We start from the raw sequence: 22,306 nt of genomic DNA, 5'->3' as shown, positions 1-22,306 counted from the left end.
GTGGGTGGGAGATGCCATCTATAAAACATTTTGTAAGAGCTGGCCAAAGTAAGCTTCTTGTTTCTTGCCCATAGTTCTTGCCAGATGTGCAGATCAAAATTAAAACCAAAGTCCTTGCTCCAATTCAACATAGTCACTTTTACTTGTTCCTCGTACATTGCCTGATCTAACAAATAGTAGTATAATTTTTTAATCATTTTATCCTCCGACCCCAATATTATTTTATCCAATTCTGTTAGTTCTAATTTAATGCCTAACTCTTTTTTGTCTTTCCGATATCTCGCCTGCAATTGCAGGTATGCCCACCATTCTAATTCTATCCCTTCATCCTGGAGGGTTTTTCTGGATTTCAATTCCCCTCTTTCATCTAAGATATTTTTATATGTTATGGTCTTGTCTAATTGGGTAAATTTTGGGTGTACATATATTTCCAACGGTGAGATCCAACTAGGTACTTGGGTATAATTTGGTTGCCAAATTTTAGTCCATACATCAATAAGAGCTTGCCTAATATAGTGTCTTCGAAAATATTTATGTACTTTATATTTATGATCCCATAATATGGCATGCCATCCTATTTGTAGGTCATGGCCCTCCAGACATAATAGTCTCCTGTTTTTTAGTAATATCCAATCTCTTACCCATACTAATGCTGTAGCCTGGTAATATTTCTCCAAGTCTGGAAGACCAAATCCCCCTCTTTCCTTTGAGTCCTGCAATAATTTTAATTTAATCCTTGCTCTTTTTCCTTGCCAGATGAATTTACACATCATTTTATTCAAATTTTGAAAAAAATTCTTGTTTAATTTTATAGGTATACATTGGAACAAAAATAAGATTTTTGGCAACACATTCATTTTAATCACCGCAATTCTGCCCATAAGAGAGAGCTGTAGGTTAGTCCAAATATCAAAGTCTTTTTGAATCTGTTCTATTAACTTATCATAGTTATCCCTTTTAAGTGTAGCGCATTTGGCAGTCAATTGTATCCCTAAATATCTAATTTTATTTGTGATTTGAACACCTATTCTGTCAACCAATTCATTTTTCTGTATTTTAGTCATATTTTTGACGAGCATTTTAGTTTTTTCTTTATTTATCTTTAAACCTGCTATTTCCCCGTATCTATTCAATGTTTCCATCAGTCTAGTCCCTGATTGTAGTGGTTCTTCAATTATAAAAACTAAATCATCTGCAAAGGCTTGTATTTTAAATGTCTCTTTCTTGATTTCTAAACCTTGGATCTGTTCATCCTGCCGGATTATTCTAGTTAATACCTCAAGAGATAATATAAATAACAGTGGTGATAGTGGGCAACCTTGCCTCGTGCCTTTTTGAATTTGGAAACTCTCAGTTGATTCTCCATTGATTATTACTTTGGCCACCTGGATATACCACAGCTCTTTAGCCTTGAGCAAACATTCCATTTTAGCAGCCCACACAATGTAATTCTTCTGGCCTAAAGGAGGCACAGAGCTTTCCTTAAATTCCATTGCAGCCATTCTGCTAATTCTGCCTTGTTCTTATACTTTCTAAACACAGGCAATTTCTTCAAGCTTTAAATTACAATGCAGTCCTTAGTAAGCTTTGGGCCCATAACCTATTAGAGAATTTTAATTTCTCTGTTGATGAAAAAATAAATCAGAAGCTCTCACAGTTGACTGCATTTAGCTGATTCAAAATAACTTCTTTATATTTATATCAAAATATTTACAATACCATACATTCTTCTTTACGGCAACATAGCTTAATGAAGACTTCTTACAGAGAGATACAGAGACAAACCTGAGACTGAAAATTCAGCTCCTAACTCAATACCTTTTTGCACAGACTCAGCAGCACTTTCTTCACATTGGCTGACTCTTCCACATGACTCTTCCCACTCATGAATATTCCAACAGGCATGAATTCCACCCCTGTGGCTAACTTAAATAGTGTCAGAATCCAATTATATTTCATCTCTAGTTATCAATTTAAAAAAACCCCATTTCTGTCTTCTATGGATTCTGTCATACGATGAAGGGAAGGGGGTGAACAAAGGGGCTTTATGGCCCTCACTTCCCTCGGTACACTTCAAAGGAAATGGATGTGTGTATCGCCAAAAGAACTAACCATAAGAATGGGGCTATAACCTTTCATGTAGTTTTCTTTGAAGTCTCCATCCAGCCGGCAGTAAGGAAAAGGGGGTGGGAGTGTAATGCCTGAGACTGTCGCTGGAAGAGGGGGGTGATTGGGTGGGGCTACTGGGGAACCCCTTAAAACCTTGAATGGGAGAGCTTGGACCCCAAGTCCTGTCTAAAATGCCTGCAACCATTTTCTCTTAATAAAGGATGCCTGTTGGAAGAATTATTCCAAGAGTTCTGTCTTCTTAAGATGCAAAGTGGGGTGGGTCCTTACATTAGACAGGACTTGCAAAATTAATCCACCTGGAAGGGAAACCCTTGCCGTGGGATTTTGCAAAAATTTACCATGTCAGACAATGGAGCAAGAAAGGGGGAAAACTCCCTGGAAAGAGAGCCGGTGCCCCAACTGGAACCTTGCTGGATGTTGGGATCCGAGAGGTCAGATTCCTCAGGAGAAGAAGTGGTGGAACACGGGACCACAAGCCTCGCTGGTCAATGGGCGTTGGAAAGAAAAGTGAGTGGGGAAAGGAATCAAGAAAGGTGACCCTGAGACGGGGGGCCAAGCAACCAGAATGGAAGCAGGAGATGGAGAAATCCCTGCACGCAAGTGAAGAGGGAGAAAGCTGGGTACATAACGTTTGTGGTGACCCCAGGCATGGAATGCCCAATGATCCTAGGGATGGAATGGTTAAAAAAATGGAACCCCTGGGTAAATTGGAGGACGACAGAAATCAAATTCCTGAAGGGGGACCCTATGGACTTAAAACCCCAAGGGGGGCTACCAGAATCAAGAATAGAAAAAGCATCCATGGGAGAGGAAAAGAAATACCAGAGGAATACAGAGACCTTGCTGAAGTTTTCAGTGAGGAGAGGGCGGATGAGCTCACCCCCCCCCCACCGACCCACAGACTGTACCATTGAATTCAAGCCTGGGGCAAAACTCCCGAAGCCCAGATTATACTCCATGAGCCCAAAGGAGAAGGAGGAAATGGAAAGATTCATTAAAAAAAATCTAGAGAGAGGTTTCATTGAGCCAGCCAAGCCTAAAGTGGCTGCCCCGGTCCTTTTTAGAGAGAAGAAGGATGGCTCTTTACGCTTATGCGTGGATTATAGGGCCCTGAATACGATCAGTGAAAGCAACCTATACCCTCTGCCCCTCATGAAAGACATGCTGTCACACCTCTCGAAAGGGAAAAAATTTTCTAAACTAGACCTAAGGGAAGCTTACTATCGTGTGACAATTAGGGAAGGGGACGAATGGAAGACCGCATTTAACTGCCCCATGGGGTGCTATCAATTCAAAGTCTTGCCATTTGGATTACAAGGGGGCCCTGCAGTCTTTATGCAATTAATCAGTGACGTTCAGTAATACTGTGCACTGCATTGTTATACGCCACTTCTGCAAATGGCAAAAGCTCTTACCAGTTTGCTGATATTTGAAATAGCATTACGTTAGCTCGTTCTGCAGATCCATTCATCCTTGTTTTTATGGTCAGTCCACACTTCAAAGGGAGCTTTGCTTCCCTCCAGGAATTGCCTCTAATTTAGTAGTGCCCACTGCACCGCAAAAGCCTCTTTCTCCCACATCGCTCATCTCTATTCCATTTCGTTTAGTTTGCGTGATGTGTACATGCACGGCTGTAAGTTCTCCTCCCCATTGCGCTGGACAGCTCCCACAGCCACGGCACTGGCATCTTCTTGGATCATGAAAGGTTCTTCAGGGTTTGGGTGGTTTAACATGGGTTCCGCAGCGAATAGCCCCTTCAATTTTTTGAATGTCACTTGGCACTCCAGAGTCCAGTTCAGGGACTGATTTGGTCAGGCCTCCCCTCCCCCCTTTTCCAGTTTTCAACAACTCAGTGATTGGTAAGGCAATTGTAGCCAAATAGGAGATGAATTGCCAGTAAAAATTTGCAAATCCCAGGAAACTCTGCAACTGCTTGCAGGTGCAAGGAGCCTGCCTTTCCAAGATGGACTTCACCTTCCCTGGGTCCATCTCTGTCCTCTCTCATGACACACAATAGCCCAAGTAGTCCAATCTGGATTTGTGAAACTTGCACTTTGACAGCTTGGCATACAGTTTAGCATCCAATAACTTTTTTAATACTTGTCATACGAGTTTCACGTGCTCATTTATGGTCTCAGTATAAATGAGGATGTTGTCAAGATACACTAAAAACCCCTTATAAAGATGTTCGTGCAGCATCTTTGAATTGGTAGCTACCAAGGGGGCAGTTGGAGGCTGTCTTCCACTCATCACCTTCCTTAATCCTCACTCAGTAGTACATCTCCCTCAGGTCCAATTTCGTAAAGACTTTTCCTTTGGCTAAATGGCCTAGTATATCCTTCATAAGAGGGAGGGGGTACATGTTCTCCAGCATATGCTGTTGATCCCACGAAAATCAATGCATAATCTCAGCACCTCATCTTTCTTTTCTTTAAATAGTACTGGGGCCGCCACTCAGGATTTCCAGGATTGCCTGGATAAATCCCCTTGCTAATTTTTTTTCAATATACAGTACTCTCAGCTCCTTCATCTCCCTCTGAGTCATGGAGTACATCTTTGGCTTAGGAAGTTTTGCCCTGATCATGATCTTGATAGCACAGTCCGTGGTGCAGTGAGAGGACAGGACGTCTCACTCTTTCTCACTAAACACCTCTATGAGGTCTTGATACTCCCTCAGGATGGATTGCTGCTCCTCCCGCTCCTCCAATGCTCCCTTGCTGCACTCAGAGATTTTCCTCGCCTCCCTTCCTTTTCGGGCTGCTTGTTTCCTTTGTGAGGGGACCTCGGGGCCTACTTCCTCATAATCATTCACCTTGAGGCTTTCTCACAATAAATCCAGGCCCCCCACTTGCCTAACCAAGCCAGGCCCAGGATCATGTCCTCTGCCATCTTTGGGGCAACCATAAAACAACTAGTTTCTTTGGGATCTCCCAACCTAGTTACACCAGCTCCGTCAGATGGGAAGCAGCCTTGCCTCCTATCAGCATGCCATCAACCTGTTCAAACTTCACAGGTTTCTTGAGCTTCCTCACATGTAGTCCTAGCCTGTGCACTGCAGCTTGATTAATTAGACAATGGGAACAGCCAGATTCTATGAGGGCCTTAATCATCCCCCTCACCCCCGAGCGGGATGCCTTGATGTGTACCCTAACTTCAAAGTGGTTGACAGGTGCATTCACCATCGGGTCCTCTTCTCCCTCATTCTCGTCATTGTAAAGTGTCATCAGCAGCCCCTCTTCAGTCGGAGTTCCATCCCCTTTGTACTCTGGAGGGGAGACCTCAATGATCTGGGTTGCTGCTCGTGAGTTCTCCTTCTCCTTCTTCGGTGGCTTCTTTGGCTTTGAGGGGTTTGGAGCTGCAGAAGCCAGCAGCCACCGCAGCTGTTGCTCCTACTGAGTGCTGGGGCAAAGGAGCTATTGCTATTGCCAGAAGTGGGGCCGAACTCCTTCGAGATCTAGGATCCAGCCGTGGGACTGGCTCTTTTCCATGAACTTCTAGGCTGCTAAACTTCTGCTTCAGTTGCTTCATTGACTGGCTGCTGCATCTTGGCAAGTAGCGCTCCTTGGTGCTGTATATTCCGAGGTCTTTCGCTCCCACTGCTTCAGCTCTCTGCCCCATTTCGACTGAGGACAGTACAATGAGAATTCAGCTTCAGTGGTTCTCCGTAACTCCTCTCACCACTTTTCCAACTCGGGCCGGTTGAATGTCACTGCTCCACCTGTCCATTCCAGGGCCAGGGTCGGCTCTTCACATTCAACTCACTCCTTAGCACGTGTCGAGGCCAGTAGGGTCACGAAGCTGCTTTTGGCCCCAGCCGGAATCCCACTGGTCGATCCCAACCTGGCTCCAGCCAGCTTCTCCATTTCAGATATCTTCTCCTGAGTCTCCACCACCCCTCTGGAGGCTTTCAGAAGGGTGTAGGGCAGTGGTTCTCAACCTGTGGGTCGGGACCCCATTTGGGGTCAAATGACCATTTCACGGGGGTCGCCAAACCATGCTGTCCGCCATTTTTTTCCCTTTTCCCTAGCTGTCCTACTCCCTCTTATTGGTGGCCACACCCACTTGGGGGTCACCACAACATGGGGAACTGTATTATGGGGTCACGACATTAGAAAGGTTGAGAATCACTGGTGTAGGGGCTCAGGACCTCTTAATTAATTTAGGAAATTTTGAAGAGTTAGCTTAGTATCATATTACAGCTGAAAAGCCCAACTAAAAAAAACATCAGGAGAAGGAGTCAGCTGTCAAACAAAATGGCTGTGCTGAAACGCCGCTCCAAATGAGCGTGTCGATTTCACAGCCATTTCTCTTTTCCCGGTGGGTTTTTTTAAAGCCCCAGATCTCTCGGAGGGAGATCAGAAGCAGAGGCGCCCAGCTGAGTGGCTCAGGATGGCAGTCTGAGCTGCAGAAAGCAGGAAAGCCTAGGAGAAAGCCAGGTGAAGTGGTTTCTCCTTCACCCGGCTAATGTGGTTTCTCTTTCTGGCGCTTGCAGCAAAGCCAAGAAGAAGTTTAACAAAAAATAAAATAAACTTGAAAAATGACAGTGTGGACCGAGCAGAGAGAGCGGACATCTTGAATAAGAACTGACGACCAATTAGCATTAAATGAGGGAAGAGTGATATTTATAACTTAAGAAGTGGATTAATCGTTTTAAAAAGTTTGTGTACAAGTTGGAGGGTTGGTTGACGTCATTTAGAAAGATGACAAGCATCCCAAATCTAACGAGTTGGGACTGGAAGAAGGCAGCTAACCGAAGCTTCATCGGCAGAATTAAGCCTAGCAGGGCAAAGATCCATAGAAGAGATGCTACCACGGGAGAGAGCAGGCTCACTTAAAGACCTACAAGCAATGCTACAATCCATGCAAGAGGTTATATTGAGAAACCATGAGGATTTAAAAAAAGAAATAGGTGAAATAAGGAATGATACTGGAGAATTTAAAGAGAAGATAGGAGCAATGGATGGAAAATTTGAATGTTTTCAACAACAGATATTGAAAAATGAACAGAAATTATTAGAAATGGAGGACGGAATGAATAAGGAGGAAAGAAGAGTAGATGAAATGAATGAAAAACTCTCTCAAGCAAACAAAGAATTAGAAAAAAACGTCATCCTGCTTGAAACTGAGAAAGCAGACCATTATTTATGTTTTCAAAATGTGAAGGAAGAGAAGGAGGAGGACATTCCAGAAATGATGATGGACTTGTTAGCAAGGGCCCTAGGGACAGGGAAAGAAGAGATGGCAAATGAGATTGATGAAACATGGAGAATCCACACAAACTACGTGAGAAGAAATAACCTACCCAAGGAAGTACATATCAGATTTGTGAAGAAGTCAATTAGGGATGAGATTTTGCACAGAACAAGGGACGATCCAATAGAATACAGAGGTAAACAACTAACTGTTCTTAAACAAGTCCCCAGGAGGGTAAGAGACCTGAGAAAGCCCTACCAACTTATTACAGCAAAATTAATAAGACAAAACATCAACTTTAGGTGGCTTGATGCCGGAAGGGGTTCTGGTGACTTGGCAAGAAAAAAGATATAAGCTGGATTCGATTGACAAAGCAGAAGAGTTTTTCCAGCAGCACCTAGGCAATGAAGATGAACTACTTGGGCAGACCATAATCCCATTATAATTAAATGGAAAGAACAGAAGACAACAACAAGGAGGTGAACTCCAAAAAAGGCAATTTTAAACCAAACAGAATTTAGGCATAAGATGGAGGAACAAATGCGGACATTTACCAGACAAATAAAAAAGAGGAGACTAGCACTCAAAATTTATGGGACACGGCCAAGGATGTTATGAGAGGTACTGCAATTGCCTACATGGCCAATGAATATAAAAAGAAAAGGCAATATCAAAAAAGTTTAGAGGAAGAATACAAAAAATTAGAATCAGAACTACAAAAAAACCCACAATGTAGAGACCTAAAACAACAGCTAGATTTAAACAAGCATAAATTGAATATTATAGAAAAGGAAGAAATTGCAAAAAAATTAAAAAGTATTAGACAAAATTTTTTTGAACAGGCAAATAAACCTGGGAGATGGTTGGCTTATAGATTGAAAAAACAAAAAGATTAAAGATGGATTAGTAAATTATGTAATCAAGCAGGGGAGATGGTACATCAAAATGAAGAGAAAAAATGGGTGACGTATGAATTCTATAAAAATCTTTACAAAGAGGATGAAAAGGTTACGGAGGAAAGAATATCACAATATCTTATGAAAGCGGATCTACTGAAGGTCCCGGAAAAATTTCAAAATATATTACATAAAGATATAACAATCCAGGAAATTATAGAAGCAATTAAAAAGCAAAAAAAGTAATAAAACACCTGGCCCTGACGGATTACCATCCGAAATATATAAAAACTTCCAAGAACTTTTGGCCCCAACTCTACTGATGTACTAAATATAACAAAAACCCCAAACACATGGAAAGAAGCAATCATCTCACTAATTCCTAAAGAAAATTCTGATTTGACCTGCATTAAAAACTATAGGCCCAACTCGTTACTGAACACGGATTATAAGAGTTTCATGACTATAATGGCAGAAAGATTAAAAAAATATTTAGTTGAATTTATCCATACCGACCAAAATGGCTTCTTGCCTAAAAGACAAATTAGACATAAAGTTAGGATCATACTAGACATCTTAGAATATTATGAATTACATAGCAAAAAATAAATGGCATTGATTTTTGTTGATGCTCAGAAAGCTTTTGATAATGTCAAATGGAATTTTATGTCGATTCAACTTAAACAGATGGAATTCAGAGAAAAATTTATAAACATGTTTAAAGCAATCTATTCTAAACAAGAAGCAAAAATAATCATAAATTAGAGAATTAACGAATAGCGTCCAAATACAAAAAGGAACGAGACAAGGTTGTCCACTATCACCTTTATTATTTATTCTTTCTTTAGAAGTACTTACAAGAATAATCCAAAAAGATAGGCTGATTAAAGGATTAGAAATCAGAAAAGAGACATTTAAATTACAGGCTTATGCAGATGATTTAGTTTTCATTTTGGAAGACCCCTTAGAATCTGGAACAAGATTATTACAGGTGCTGGAAAATTATGGAGATATCACAGGGTTGAAAATTAATAAAGAAAAAACTAAAATGTTAGTTAAAAACATGTCCAATTTATAAGAACTGAGCTAGTAGAAAAAATCAATATCCAGACATCTAAAAGAGTAAGGTACTTGGGGATCCAGCTGTCGGCAAGATGTACTACACTCAAAAGAGAAAATTATGATAAATTAATAGATCAAATTATAGCAGACTTAGACAGATGGAAAAACTTGCAGCTCTCCTTTATGGGGAGAATAGCGACAATCAAAATGAATATACTTTCCAAATTACTCTTTTTATTTCAATGTGTACCAATTAAATTAGGCAAGGATTTTTTTGAAAATTTAAACAGAATTACATCCAAATTTATCTGGATGTAATTTGTAGATGTAGAAAACTGAGAATTAAATTAAAGTTATTACAGGATGCAAAGGAAAGAGGAGGGCTCGGCCTCCCGAATTGGGAAAAATATTATCAAGCAGCAATATCGGTATGGATAAAGGATTGGATACACTTAAGGAACAGAAGACTACTGGCATTAGAAGGCCATGACATGCAAATAGGGTGGCATGCTATAATGTGGGGTGGGAAATATAAGGCTCATCAGTACTTTCAGAATCACCATATTAGACGGGCACTATTAGATGTGTGGATAAAAAATTTAAAAAATAATTATATAAAAATTCCCAATTGGCTACCCATATTAGAGATATTCATACACCCCAAATTCATAAATTTAGGAAGAATAATTACATATAAAGATATCTTAGACGAGAATGGGGACCTGAAAACAAGGGAAAGATTATCAGAAGATGGTATAGAGTTGGAATGGTGGGCATACTTACAAATACAGTCGCGATACAGAAAAGACAAAAAAGAACCAGGAATAAAATTAGAGCATACACAATTAGATAAAATCCTTCTAGGAACAGAAGATCAAATGTTAAAAAAGATATATCAATATTTATTAGAACAAGATTTGTTAGAAGAACAGGTAAAAGAAACAATGTTAATCTGGAGTAAAAATTTTGGTTACAGTATTGACATAGATAATTGGCAATCATTATGGGATAGAAACAGGAGGTTAACACTAGCCACCTCCTACAAAGAAAATTTATACAAGATGTTTTATAGATGGCACCTTCCCCTACAAGGCTAACAGAAATAGATAAAAAAAACCTCACCAACATGCTGGAAATGTAGAAGGCTTCCAGCGACTTACTATATCACATGTGGGGGAATGTTCAAAGGCGCAAAATTTTTGGAATCAGATAAAAAATTGGCTAGAAGAAATACTATTACAAAAAATTGATTTAAAACCAGAAATCTTCTTATTAGGGATTATTAATGATAAACTTAGCAAAGCGTCTTTCTACTTACTATTGCATATTTTAACCGCAGCAAGATTGGCATACGCCCAAAAATGGAAAGGAAAGGAAACTCCCACTGAGGAAGAAATAATAAATAAAATTTTATCCTGTGCCGAAATGGACAGGTTAACTCTAGAGATGAAAAATAAAACTGAAACAGAGTAGTATGAAATTTGGAAAAATTTGTACGATTGGTTAGAGATAAGGAGGATCGCTGAGATGATTATCGATTGAGTAGTTGACATTATAAGGACTTCTTATTAGGACACAACTAAATGATATGTAAATACAATGTTGATGATTGAAAGATGGTTTATCAAAAAATTTACAGATGTTATACGCACAGTTTGTTATACTCTGTCCTGTTACAGAATGTATTTTAAGTTTCTGTTTTTCTGTAACATAAGGTAATACTAATAGCATTGTTAAAGCCAGGGAAATTGAATCATGTCCATTTTTGTTTTTAAAATGTACATTTAATAAAATTTGTAAAAAAAATAAATAAAAGAAGAAGAAGAAGACCAGAGGCATTGTGAACTCCAATGTTAACTTTAGTAGGCATGATCAATCCGGCAAGGTAGAATGAAACTTAACTCTGAAGCAGTGGCAGGAAACAGATTATTAATGGAGTAAAACTTTCCCTCCCCTCTCTGACAGTTCAGATCACATTGTCCAATAAATCTTCCAGCAATTGTTATAAGAAGAAACTTTAGTCTGTCAAAACCTTCTCTCAACAGTTTTGGCTCTCACACTGACAGGGAATACCTGTGAATCCCAAACTCTTCCTCCCCCCTTTCCCATAACTGTTGGCAAACTAGCAGCACTACAGTGGCCCTAAAGGCAGTGGAGTTCATAGCTTGACAATTACTCTATTAGGGTAATTAATCTAAAATGGAAGTTTGAAGTACTCTAAAATATATTCTGCAAAACAGGGGGAAATGGGAAGAACTGAATTTTCCATTGTATTTTAACAAGTATAGCGAAACATAAAATTATTTGTTTTATTAAGAAAAGTGTATGTATCTTTTCAAAATGGAAATTCCCTAATTTTCCACAGAAATATGTAAAACTAGTAAAACAATTCAGTCAATTACAAATTGAAACTATTAACAGTAAAAATAATCACTGTTTTTTTTTTATACTTTATAGAGAAAATACAAATTTTGTATTACATCTTGGGGAAAATGTATTAGATCCTGAACAGGCTATAGGGAAGACACTAGATACTCCTGGTTCTTTCTAATAGAAAAAAAAATGTATACATTTTCATATAGATTATTGATGATTCTGATATGCCTTCTGTTTTCCTAGGAATCTAAGGATCTCTTTGCGTACCATCAGGATTTGGACAAAAATTCTACAACAGCTGATAAAATGGTACAGAAATTGCAGCAACTAATTAAAGACAAAGATGCTGCCCTGGAGGTACTTGCAGAAACTTCTAGGAAAATCTCTTGATTGTTAATTTTTGTTTACGTTTGGGATAGACTTTGAGGCAGTATACTCCTTTCCTTTCTGTGGGTGATACCCGACTGCCTCCATTCAAATCCTAAGAAAGAAAATCCCCAACTCCATTGATTTAGAGAAGAGGTATTTTTACTAGAAAGAACTGATAGCAGCGAAAGCAGGCAAGATCTGAAGCAAAACCGCACACAAGTTACACATAGCAAATCATCCCAAATCCCTCCCCCCAGGGTCCAGCACAAAGAGTCCAATCAACAGCCAGTAAGATGTTATGGGAAACAGCTCCTCTGCAGATGTTTCTTGCTCCCAGAGTCTCAGGAGAGTTGGCCTTGGAGAAGCGTAAACTAACTCAGTGGTGCGGTAGCTTATGAGTAAAAACCTCCCTTTCAATTCCTAGGAGACAGCACCCAGTTGTCAGCACTCTTCCCGCCCCAAATATCTAAGCCCTTCCCTCCCCGTTTCCGTGACAGCTGATAGTAAGCAAGCCTCAAAAAACCACTGGAGATCCAGCTGACATTCAGCCCTCCTTCAACAGGGGCTTTAGCCCTACAAAAGAAAAACAATTCAAAATACAAAAGTAGCATGGGAAATACAGTGTAACCAACATCAGTTAAATATTAGGGAACATAATTTTTACATGGGCTTGCCCAGGTAATTTCTGTGAAACATTTGAAGGAACCTAGGGGCTCGAACATTTTGAGCATCCACCCATTCAGACTGCAGAGTAGGAAAATGCTTCCAAGCCACTAAGTATTGTATTTTCCCTTTAAGTTTCCTGGCAGCTAAGATTTCTTTGATTTCAAAATGTTGTTCCCCTTCTATAAGAATAGGTGTTGGAAGAGTTGGCTGAGCAGGGCGAAGAGGAGACATAATTCTAGACTTAAGCAAACTGCAATGAAACAGGATAGATTTGTTTAAGACTTTTTGATAGATCCAATTGCACAGTAACTGGGTTGACTATTTTAACAATGGTGAATAGACCCACATATTTTGGCCCCAGTTTCTTTGATTTTTGGGTAGTCTGTAAATACCTAGTGGACAAATACACTATCACCCACTTTAAATGCTTTTGATTTAGCTCTCTTTTTATCAGCTTGTTTCTTGTGGGCTTGATGCACATCTTTGAATGCTTTACATGTCACTGACCAGGTATTTTGAAGTTGCTCGATCCACTCCACCAAGGAGTAAGTCATAGGCTTCTCCTGGGGCAGTTCTGACATTGGAACAAAATCCTGGCCAGAAGCTATCTTGAAAGAGGTAAATCAGGTGCTACTGTGACCTGAATTATTATAAGCTATCTCTCTTCTCCCGGAACAATACTGAGGCTGCCACTCTAGATCTAGCCAGCTGGATAAATCCACATTTCAGATTCTGGAATTTTTTCCTCTCCCTTTTGGTGCTCCTGCACAGCAGCCACCAATTCCCTTGCCACCTTGATTCTTTTGACTTCAGGAGGTGGGTCCTTTCCCCTCCTTCTGTCAGTTGAGGCTGGATTTTTAGGAGCTCCCTCCTCCAATTCACATGAGGGTTCCACTTGTGGAGCCACATCAGTCCAAGCAGAAGGGCCTCTCCATCCCAGGTGCCACTATAAAACTCATTATCTTTGTGGCTCCCCATTCTCATTTCCACATGCTCAGTCACAAAATGGGCCACCCCCGCCACCGACTCATCCAGTTGGCAAAAGGCTATAGGCACCCTCAGCCTTCTCAGTCTCAGTCTCAATTTTTCTATCATCTCTGTGCTGACCACACATCTGGTGCACCCTGTGTCCAAGGGTCAACATCCTCCCCTGGGTGCCCGAGTAGGACACCACTAATATCAAGATTACGTGCTGACTTGCTAGGGGGTCATTGTCAGAGTCAATATCACTCTCCTCCGGAGGGGTCAGAGTTCCCAGTTCCTCCTGGCCATCATCATTGCGCGGCTGTTGGGTGGTCATCTGGGTTGGGTGGTCAGAGGGTTTCCCTGACCCTCTGATTTTTGATCGCCTCCTACAGCAGATAACAATGTGTGGCTCAGCATAAGGTCTTTGTGGTCCGAGTCAGACAGAGGAAATTCATCTCATTCCTCTTCTCTCCTGTCCGCTCTGCGGGATCTTCAATGCCCTCTGGGTAAAAGTCACCCCTAGTGGGTGGTCTTCGGGGTCCTCCGGCCACCCTCTGCCCAGTGACCATCTGGCTGAGATAGGTTCCTCATCAAGCTCCAGTTCCTCCAGCCACTCTGCTTCATCTCAAATGCGGCCCAACCTCGGAGGAGCCACTCCCATGCTCCAGTCTTTTCCTGATTGCTCCTGTGAGTGGACATTGGGTGCTCGGCCCCCACAATAGACTACAGTCTCCGGGTTGGCCGGTAAACCAGATCTTGCCTAATGTCAAGATTGCCTCTGTTCAAATCCTAAGAAAGAAAATCCCCAACTCCATTGATTTAGGGAAGAGGTACTTTTACTAAGAAAGAATTGATAGCAGGGAAAGCACGCAGGATCCGAGGCAAAACCATGTGCAAGTTACACATAGCAAATCATCCCAAATCCCTCCCCCCAGAGCCCAGCACAAAGAGTCCAATCAACGTCCAGTAAGATGTTATGGGAAACAGGTCCTCTGCAAGTGTTTCTTGCCTCCGGAGTCTCAGTAGAGTTGGCCTTGGAGAAGTGTAAACTAACTCACTCAGTAGTGCCATAGCTCATGAGTAAAAACCTCCCTTCCAATTCCCAGGAGACACACTCACACACCAACACTTTTCCCACCACAAATACCTAAGCCCTCCTCCCCATTTCAATGGCAGCTGATAGCAGCAAGCCTCGAAAATCCACTGGAGATCCAGCTGACAATGTCAACTTATTTTTTTTTAATTAAGTGAGTTTTGTTTTTCTCTAATTTAGAAATATGTAAGTCAGATTCAAAATGGAAAAAGTACTGCTGGGTATGCACATGTTTACTGCACCTGCCAATGCTGCCTTAAGGAAACTGCAGCTTGATCCCAAGAAAATACATATTTCTCAAGTCAGTGTCTCCTTAAGCTGAATACATATTTTCCTTGAGCTGCACTGCTATTATGGAAACCCAAGAAAAAGTAAAGCTTATTTAAGTTGCAGTTGCAGCAAGACCCCCGTCTGAGTATTTAACTTTTTGCCTCTTGTTATTCATGCAATACTTTCTGGGGGGGGGGGATTCTGTTATAGCAAGCAGTAGGGGAGAAGTTCTCTGCACTGGAAGATAAAGAACAGGAAATGAACCAGCTTTATTTGTCCATAAAAGAACAAAATCGTGATCTGAAAGGTCTACACCAAGTTATTTCCGGCAACAAAGCTACTATCCAGGTAAATTGCTACCATAAGGGTAGTTGCTCTGGTTATATTATAGGCCATAGTTTTCTAACAATTAGTGAGATTGAAACTAAAATGCAATTGTTTTTGGCAACCATTGGCTTGAAGGTGAATCAAAGAAGTTCACACCTAATATTTAATTTTTAGATTGGTTCTATATAGGTAAGTTAGCAGGCCAATAGGCTTATCTATCCTGGCATGCCTGTCCTGACTGTGACATTTTGTAAGATCTCAATACTACATAAAATTCCTTTTTTTTACTATATATAAATTATCTTTGGACAACCATTTGTCTGAAAGGGCATAGAATTGGACTAGAAAACCTCCAAGGTCCCTTCCAACTCTGTTATTCTGTTTCTGATCTAAGATTGAATAAAACTTGTTAAGTTAGAGAAGACAATCTAGCGTTCCTAATTATTTTGGACTGAAGTGCCATGAATGCCAGCCAATATAGCGGTTGGAGATTGCAGAAGTTGCAATCCAAAATAGCTGGGGGCATTAAATTCCCTTCTTCTACTGTAAGAAATAGAATTTCAGCTTGGGTGGTTGGAACATGTTTGCTTCATGGATAATTTATCTTTTATCCTAATATGATTGGCTTTAAAACTGTAAAAAAGGGTTGGAATTAATACTGATTTGTCTTATCTTGAGCTATTTGTTGTTCATGTTGTTCACAGTGTCTAGAGAGCTTGCTGAAAGCCAAGGACCTGGAACTGGAGAAGCTGTTAGCAGCAAACCAGAATTTGCAATGGCTGATCAAGAATATAGAAGCAAAATCTCAGAAGTGGCAATCTGAACAAGAAGGATTTATCCAGAAGCTTCATGACAGAAACAAAGAAGTAGAGGTAAGACTTGTGGTTCAGCTTGTTAGGAAAAAAGCTGAAGAGACAGGAATCAACAATTCAAGACTTGAGAGAACAATTATGTCATTTTAAGATTTAGAGTACAGTGGCTGGGATGCATAAGACATACTATCCCATTTTCTTAAGTAGTTTTTGCAGTGGTGCAAAACCAATGGTGCATATGGCTTAGGCATTTTGCTATCTTTATTGAATATGCTGCTGATGGAACATTACTATTAATGTTTTCCAGTTAGGGCAGGAGCAAAGCTGTAGGGCAGGGGTGTCAAACTGGCAGCCCACTCCAGTTCCGCAAAAGCAAAAAAGTCATGATACGTCATGTGACGCAATCAAGTTTGACATCTGTGTTGTAGGGGATAGAAGGCTGATCTTCTCCAGGCTTATCTTTCTTGTCTTAGACCCTTTCAGCAACACTGCTCTGCAATCTGGAGCCTGGACAGAGGGACATCGTGGAAGCCCTGCACCTTCACCTTCAGCAAAAAGATCAGATCATAAAAGAATTCCTAAGGGACAAGAGCCGGCAAGTTGTAGACCCAGTGGTTGAGCTTGAGGAGTTACTTCAAGCATGGAACACTAGAGAACAGCAAAGTTATGTAAGTGGGACACTGTGAGTGAGAAAATCAGTCTGATCGTAGAATCACAGAAGGAAAGGGTGAAAGGAATCTTACAGATCATCTAGTTTACTTCCTGCCTAGTACTACATCTTCCTCTATAGATGGCCATCCAGCCATATTTATATTCTTGTTTGGATCTTAAGAAAACTTATTCATTGGTTGAGGAGCCAGATACAATAAAATCACAGTGAAACTAAGAATCTTGTTCTTAATGAAATTTCACCATTATCCTATTCCTGGAATATTCAGTAGAGGTATCCCAAGTAGCCTTCCGGTGGAATGTCCACAGATCCATAGTCTGGCTATCATTTTAAAAATCTGTTCGTGCTAAATGGGAATTTGATATTTTATTTACTTTTTATAAAAATGCTTTTTTATGAACTGAAGATTAGTAAAAAAAAAAAAAAACTTGAGAAACAAGGGCTATCAGATATTGCTTTTCTTCTTTCCATCTGCCTGAATGAAGAAGGTGGTAAATGCCCGTGATAATGTATTTTCATCACCTCTCAAGAAAGATGCCGTGACTAAAGTACCCATTTAAATAAATTCTTTTATGTTGCTGATTTGATCATGAGGCATAGGTTCAGGGTCTTTTCTGTAATGAAATCAAAACATATATTAAAATAAATATATTTGGCCTTTTTGCTTCTCTTATTTTTTCTAAGCATTCAAAATTTTGTTTTTGACTGCTGATTTTTGGTTTCCTAATAATTTTGATTTTTCTTTTAAATTAGTGATGCTCAAAAATATTTGTACATTTTTCTGTAAAATTGGGAATAAATTGTATTTGTCTGGTCAATAGTATAGATATGTATGTAAATATAATATTGAACATTTTTATTGTGTGATTCATTTATTAATGCTTGCCTTTCTCTCTCCTGGCTTTGTTGTATAATTAGATATATTCCAAGAAGATCGCACAGGTTCTTTTAGAGAAGAATTCTGAGCTGCTAATCCTGAATCAGCAACTGATTAGCCAAATTCTTCATCAGAATACGGAGTCTTCTATTGTTCAGTTTGTACAAGAGGGCTCTACTGAAGTAAGAGTATTTGGGTTTATGAGACAGCACAGTTAGGCAGATGAATATCAGGCAAGCCACAGATGGCAAGAGGCAAGAGCAGTAGTTTTGTTATGAACTGAAAGGAAAGAGTGGCAAGGGCTAAACAAATGGTATTTTAAAATAGAATTCTTATCTAAGCAAAGGTTTTAGGTAACTATTCAACATTGTTGCTCTTCGGAATTTATGTAGAATTGGTGATTTGCATAGTAATAGGTCCATCTTTGAAAAGGGGGAAATGCTATGTAGGTCTGTCATCTTCAAGCAATAAAGGAAACCTTTCTAGAATAGGCTAATAAGTGGTTGGGTTATGGACAGTTGAAACAGTACATTAATTATTTGGAAATGGCATGAGCTTATCAAGAATAAAGTATACAAAATCAACTTTACAGGTAGTCCTGTATGTCAGTTCATTCAGTGATTGTTCAAAGTTACAATTAGGCTGAAAAAAGTGGGCTTACAACTGGTTCTTGATGTTAGCAGGACCCTTGTGGTCAAGTGATCAAAATTTGGCCAGCCCACAGTTAACAGTTGTGCCCCCTACTGCTGCCAACCACTTGTCTTTAGTAAAATAAGTATGCACGTTTTATTTTTATTCTAAGGCACCAAGGCAAGAAGATTTTAGCATGAACATCCCAGCCATGATTTCTAACAGAGATGGCAGTAAACCCAGGAGAGATAAAGGTGGGTCCAAAAACAATTTCTGAATAGTCTGATCCATCTGTTATTTACTATTTGTCTAAGATTACTTTACTTTCTCTTCAGATGATTTGCAAACAACTGCTAGACTTGAGAGGGAGCTTACTAAAGCAAAAGAGAAGCTTGAATTGTTGACACAAAAAGAAAGAGAAAGCACAGTAAGTTTGAGGAATCCTGAAATATCTACAGACCACTTTTAACACATAAAACAATTTACTAGTTGTACAGGTAATCCTCAAGATATGACTGTAACTACAGTTGTCCCCTACAGTCACAAGTGGTGATGGCTGCTAAAAGACATGGTATCACTTAAAGGCACCCACATCCTGCTCTCACAGATGCAACCATTAAAGGAATACATGGGTCATTAAGCAAAGTACAGGTGTCTTAGGAGGTGTGGGAGGCCCAGTGCAGGCCACATGCAACTTACAGAGGTGCTGCAGCATGAGCCCAGGGAGGCCAGGGAAAGAAGCCCAGCAGCAGAATAAAAAGCCCTCTTGCCAAAGAAGCACTAAACACTAAACACCTCGGAAGTTTCCACAGTGGGGCATGAAATAGCCAGCCCCCCTGAGTGGTGGAGGGGTCTACTTCTCACCCTCAAGTCTGAATGACCTTGGGGGCATTGTAGTGGCTATACATTTGAAACTGGGTCAGCTTTCAACTTTATTGGGTTCCACACTTCTAGGAAGTGACTTTATTCCATAGTTTGGTTTTAATGTTCCATAGTCATAAATTGTGTTTTTTTTTTTTATGGAGCACTTTTTCCCAGTCATTCTCCTCCTTTTATGAGACCCATAGAACAATGGAATTTGCAGCTCAATTTTTAGCTTGGTTAAAATAGTGTTTAATGCCTAACACCTATTCTTCTAATCAAAGGAAGATTGCTCTGGACTATTAGACCGTAGGCTCCAAAATCCCATTATAGAAAAGATCATTGTACCAAATGGTTGGTCTGTCACTATCAAGGGATTTTGAGATTTTTGGGTACAAAATTTTCTTCATTTTTTTTCTCCCATCTCAACCCCTTAGCTAAAACTCTCTGCTCTTCAGTCTGTGGTGGCTTCCCAAGAGGAGGCGTTGCAAGTTCAATCCTCTGATATTGAATCTCTTACTAGAAGTACCCAGATCAAAGAAGAACTAATTAAGGTTAGTTGAATGTTTATGAAGATTCTCAGTCATCCAGGTCATGGTTGTCCCAAAGGTGCTGTTTCAGGAGGCAACTGGACTTTCTTGTTTTTCTTTGAAGATGTTTCACTTCTCATCCAAGAAGCTTATTCAGCTCTGACTGGATGGTTGGGAATGAAAGGATTTATAATCCTTGCAGACAGCTGTTCATTTGCTTTCTTTTAGAGAATCATTGAGGCTGTTTACCTGTGTCCTCAGGGTCACCTGAGTTATGCAAATGTGTGTGGAGCCTTCTTGGCTGCAGGATGTTTTCTGTCCTGTATCTCTTCACTGTTGAAGACAGGCGCAGGCTGCTGGGAATGAGTCTAGGTTAGATTGCTTACAAAAATATTTTCAGGTTTGTCTTTCTGCAGATTTTACGGTGTTTGTAATAGTGAGCAAATTGTATTGATTTCCTGTTTCTTTGCCTTTGTTCCAGAAAGTAGAAAGTTTACGTTTTTAATACCAATATATTATATATAGTTATAAGCAGTAGGATGTTTAATATAAAACACACCTTTTTGTTTTGTCTTTAATCCCAGACCTGTGCTAGTTTTTTATTTTGAAAGCTTCTTTTTTGAAAATTATATCATTCAAGTTTTGAGCAATGTTGTTTTCCTCTGTCAAGATGCAAGTTCTATAACAACAAGTTGCTTTCTTTAATTCTCCAGGAAACGTTCTTTTTCAGGACTTGCAGATGCAATTGATTGACCCTGAAGAAATACCAGCAATTGAACGACTTACTCAAGAAGTTTTGATGCTTCAGGAAAAGGTAGCAAAAATGAAATCACAGGGACAGGAAGCCATAGGAAACAAGAGGCAGCAGGTATGATTTAAAAGATGTCATATAATGAATTCAAGCTATCACGACTTAAGCTTTTGTCCTGCTTTTGTTCAAAGGAAATGGGATTCTGTAAATTGTGTTATTTTTATTTTTATGGTATTGCTGAGATACATTGAGAGGAAGTTTGGTACAGCAGTTAAAGCATCAGGCTAGACATTATGAGTGTTTCCTACCTTAAGCATAAAGTAAGCTGGATGACTCTGGGCCAGTCTCTCTCTCTCATTCCCAGGAGGAAAACAGTGGTAAACCACTTTCAAAAACCTGACAAGAAAACTGCAGTGACTAGTCCAGGTCGTCACCAGAACCAATAGGGAACTTGTAGTAAGCTTAAAGATAAGCAATAAAATCAACATTTATTGCCAATTGAAGTAGACTCCTCATGTTGCAGCTACTGGTGATGTTGGAGGGCATAATAGCAGAGAAGAAGAAGCTGAATGAAACTCTGAACGTAGAAAAGCAACTCTATTGCAGTTTGGTGAAGTGTCATGCTCATCCTGACAGGTGAGGAAAATAATTTATTATCCTTTTCTAGTTGCAAAAAAATATTGGAATATATTTTCCTATTACTCACTGTATAGCTAAAAAAGATTGTTGTTCACAGTGCTGGATAGGATTGGAGAGCGCGGGTCTGTTTGTATGCCTATAATTTTCTACTCTTTTCTTCCTGTCAGTATAGTAGTGATGTTATTGTTACAATTTATAGGATTCATATTGTGTTCAGAACAAGTTGGTACATTTTGTCCTAATCTCCTTGCTTTTGTGCATGGTCTCACCAACTCCAGACAAGAACAGATCCTTCAACTAGAACTAGAAAAGATCCAGGCACTCAGTGGACAGCTAGAAGAGGTCCTTGGAAGAAGCCAGGAGCGCCTGAGCAGACTGGAATCATTGGACATCATAGGAGGTGGGGAACAGGAGCGTGTGACAATCCTGCCCAAGCATGCCTGCTGAGCTCTGGCCTTCCCACTGCCCTGACGCAGAACAGAAGCTGAACTAACAGAGCAAGCTTGTGTTGACACTAAGGGGGTTGATTGGTACTTGCTGGAAAGGGCATTTTTTTACAAACTATTGTAAAATGGGCATCATTCACATTCCTGTCAGGGGAATGTAAATACATTTCAATTTCTTATTCCTTTCTAATTGCACCCACTTTCTTTCTTCCCTCCTTTCAATTTGGCTAAATAAAGATTATTTCTATCCCCATTTGGTGTTTTGTTATGTGCATATATTATAGAGATGCAGAGAGTAGGAATACGTTTTTTTATTTGCTACATTTGTTTGATTTTTTTTATTCTCCCCATGTTTTTGTGTAAAGAATTTTTAAAAGTCTAGAATCAGCATAATCTTATTTTAGTTCATCTTAAAATTATGTTGAGAGTATTGTGAAGAAATCACACACAAATTTGGCCTCAGCAAGAAACAGAATATTTCATGTTTTTAGTTGTATTTTGTGCAAACTTGCACAGGAATAATATATTTTTACTTTATTGGTTCTCCTTGCATAAAGTGGAAGTCTTGGTTTTTCTTGCCAGAAAAAAGTCTCCTCTCAAATGTTAAAGTTCTTGAGGTTGCCTAAGTTGGTGTGGCTCCATATTCATCCCAAGCGCTTTCAGAATTTTTCTGTTAGGTTAAGATAAATTTGAATTTTTGTGTGTTGATTTACATAATCTTCCCTTTCTTCCTAAAGTCCCT

At 39.8% G+C, this 22,306-nt stretch overlaps 2 protein-coding genes across 11 annotated transcripts in view; one reads left to right on the top strand and one right to left on the bottom strand.

The window, feature by feature from the left end:
- Positions 1-22,306, top strand: part of LOC120300202 (phosphodiesterase 4D interacting protein) — a 247,225-nt gene that overhangs the window by 140,576 nt on the left and 84,343 nt on the right. For all 7 annotated transcript variants that reach the window (XM_039325907.1, XM_039325906.1, XM_039325904.1 and 4 more), the window contains 11 exons: positions 11,901-12,014; positions 15,232-15,369; positions 16,053-16,220; positions 16,634-16,828; positions 17,749-17,889; positions 18,510-18,591; positions 18,673-18,764; positions 19,636-19,752; positions 20,459-20,596; positions 21,003-21,115; positions 21,397-21,518. In XM_039325907.1, coding sequence (XP_039181841.1) covers positions 11,901-12,014; positions 15,232-15,369; positions 16,053-16,220; positions 16,634-16,828; positions 17,749-17,889; positions 18,510-18,591; positions 18,673-18,764; positions 19,636-19,752; positions 20,459-20,596; positions 21,003-21,115; positions 21,397-21,518 — 1,420 coding nt within the window. The remainder of the gene's footprint in view (positions 1-11,900; positions 12,015-15,231; positions 15,370-16,052; positions 16,221-16,633; positions 16,829-17,748; positions 17,890-18,509; positions 18,592-18,672; positions 18,765-19,635; positions 19,753-20,458; positions 20,597-21,002; positions 21,116-21,396; positions 21,519-22,306) is intronic.
- Positions 12,021-22,306, bottom strand: part of LOC120300205 — a 111,154-nt gene continuing 100,868 nt past the window's right edge. For 2 of the 4 annotated variants that reach the window (XM_039325917.1, XM_039325923.1), the window contains exon 6: positions 12,021-12,599. In XM_039325917.1, coding sequence (XP_039181851.1) covers positions 12,440-12,599 — 160 coding nt within the window. In that variant the 3' untranslated portion in view covers positions 12,021-12,439. Of the gene's footprint in view, positions 12,600-21,573; positions 22,305-22,306 lie in introns of those variants that run through there. The other 2 variants (XM_039325920.1, XM_039325922.1) reach the window with 1 other exon arrangement.

Source organism: Crotalus tigris, unplaced genomic scaffold (assembly GCF_016545835.1).
Source record: "Crotalus tigris isolate CLP2741 ecotype Arizona unplaced genomic scaffold, ASM1654583v1 scf7180000024339.11422700, whole genome shotgun sequence".
Classification (NCBI taxonomy): Eukaryota; Metazoa; Chordata; class Lepidosauria; order Squamata; family Viperidae; genus Crotalus; species Crotalus tigris.
The sequence above is the reverse complement of the archived record's forward strand: the minus strand, read 5'-3'. Positions and strand labels throughout refer to the sequence as shown.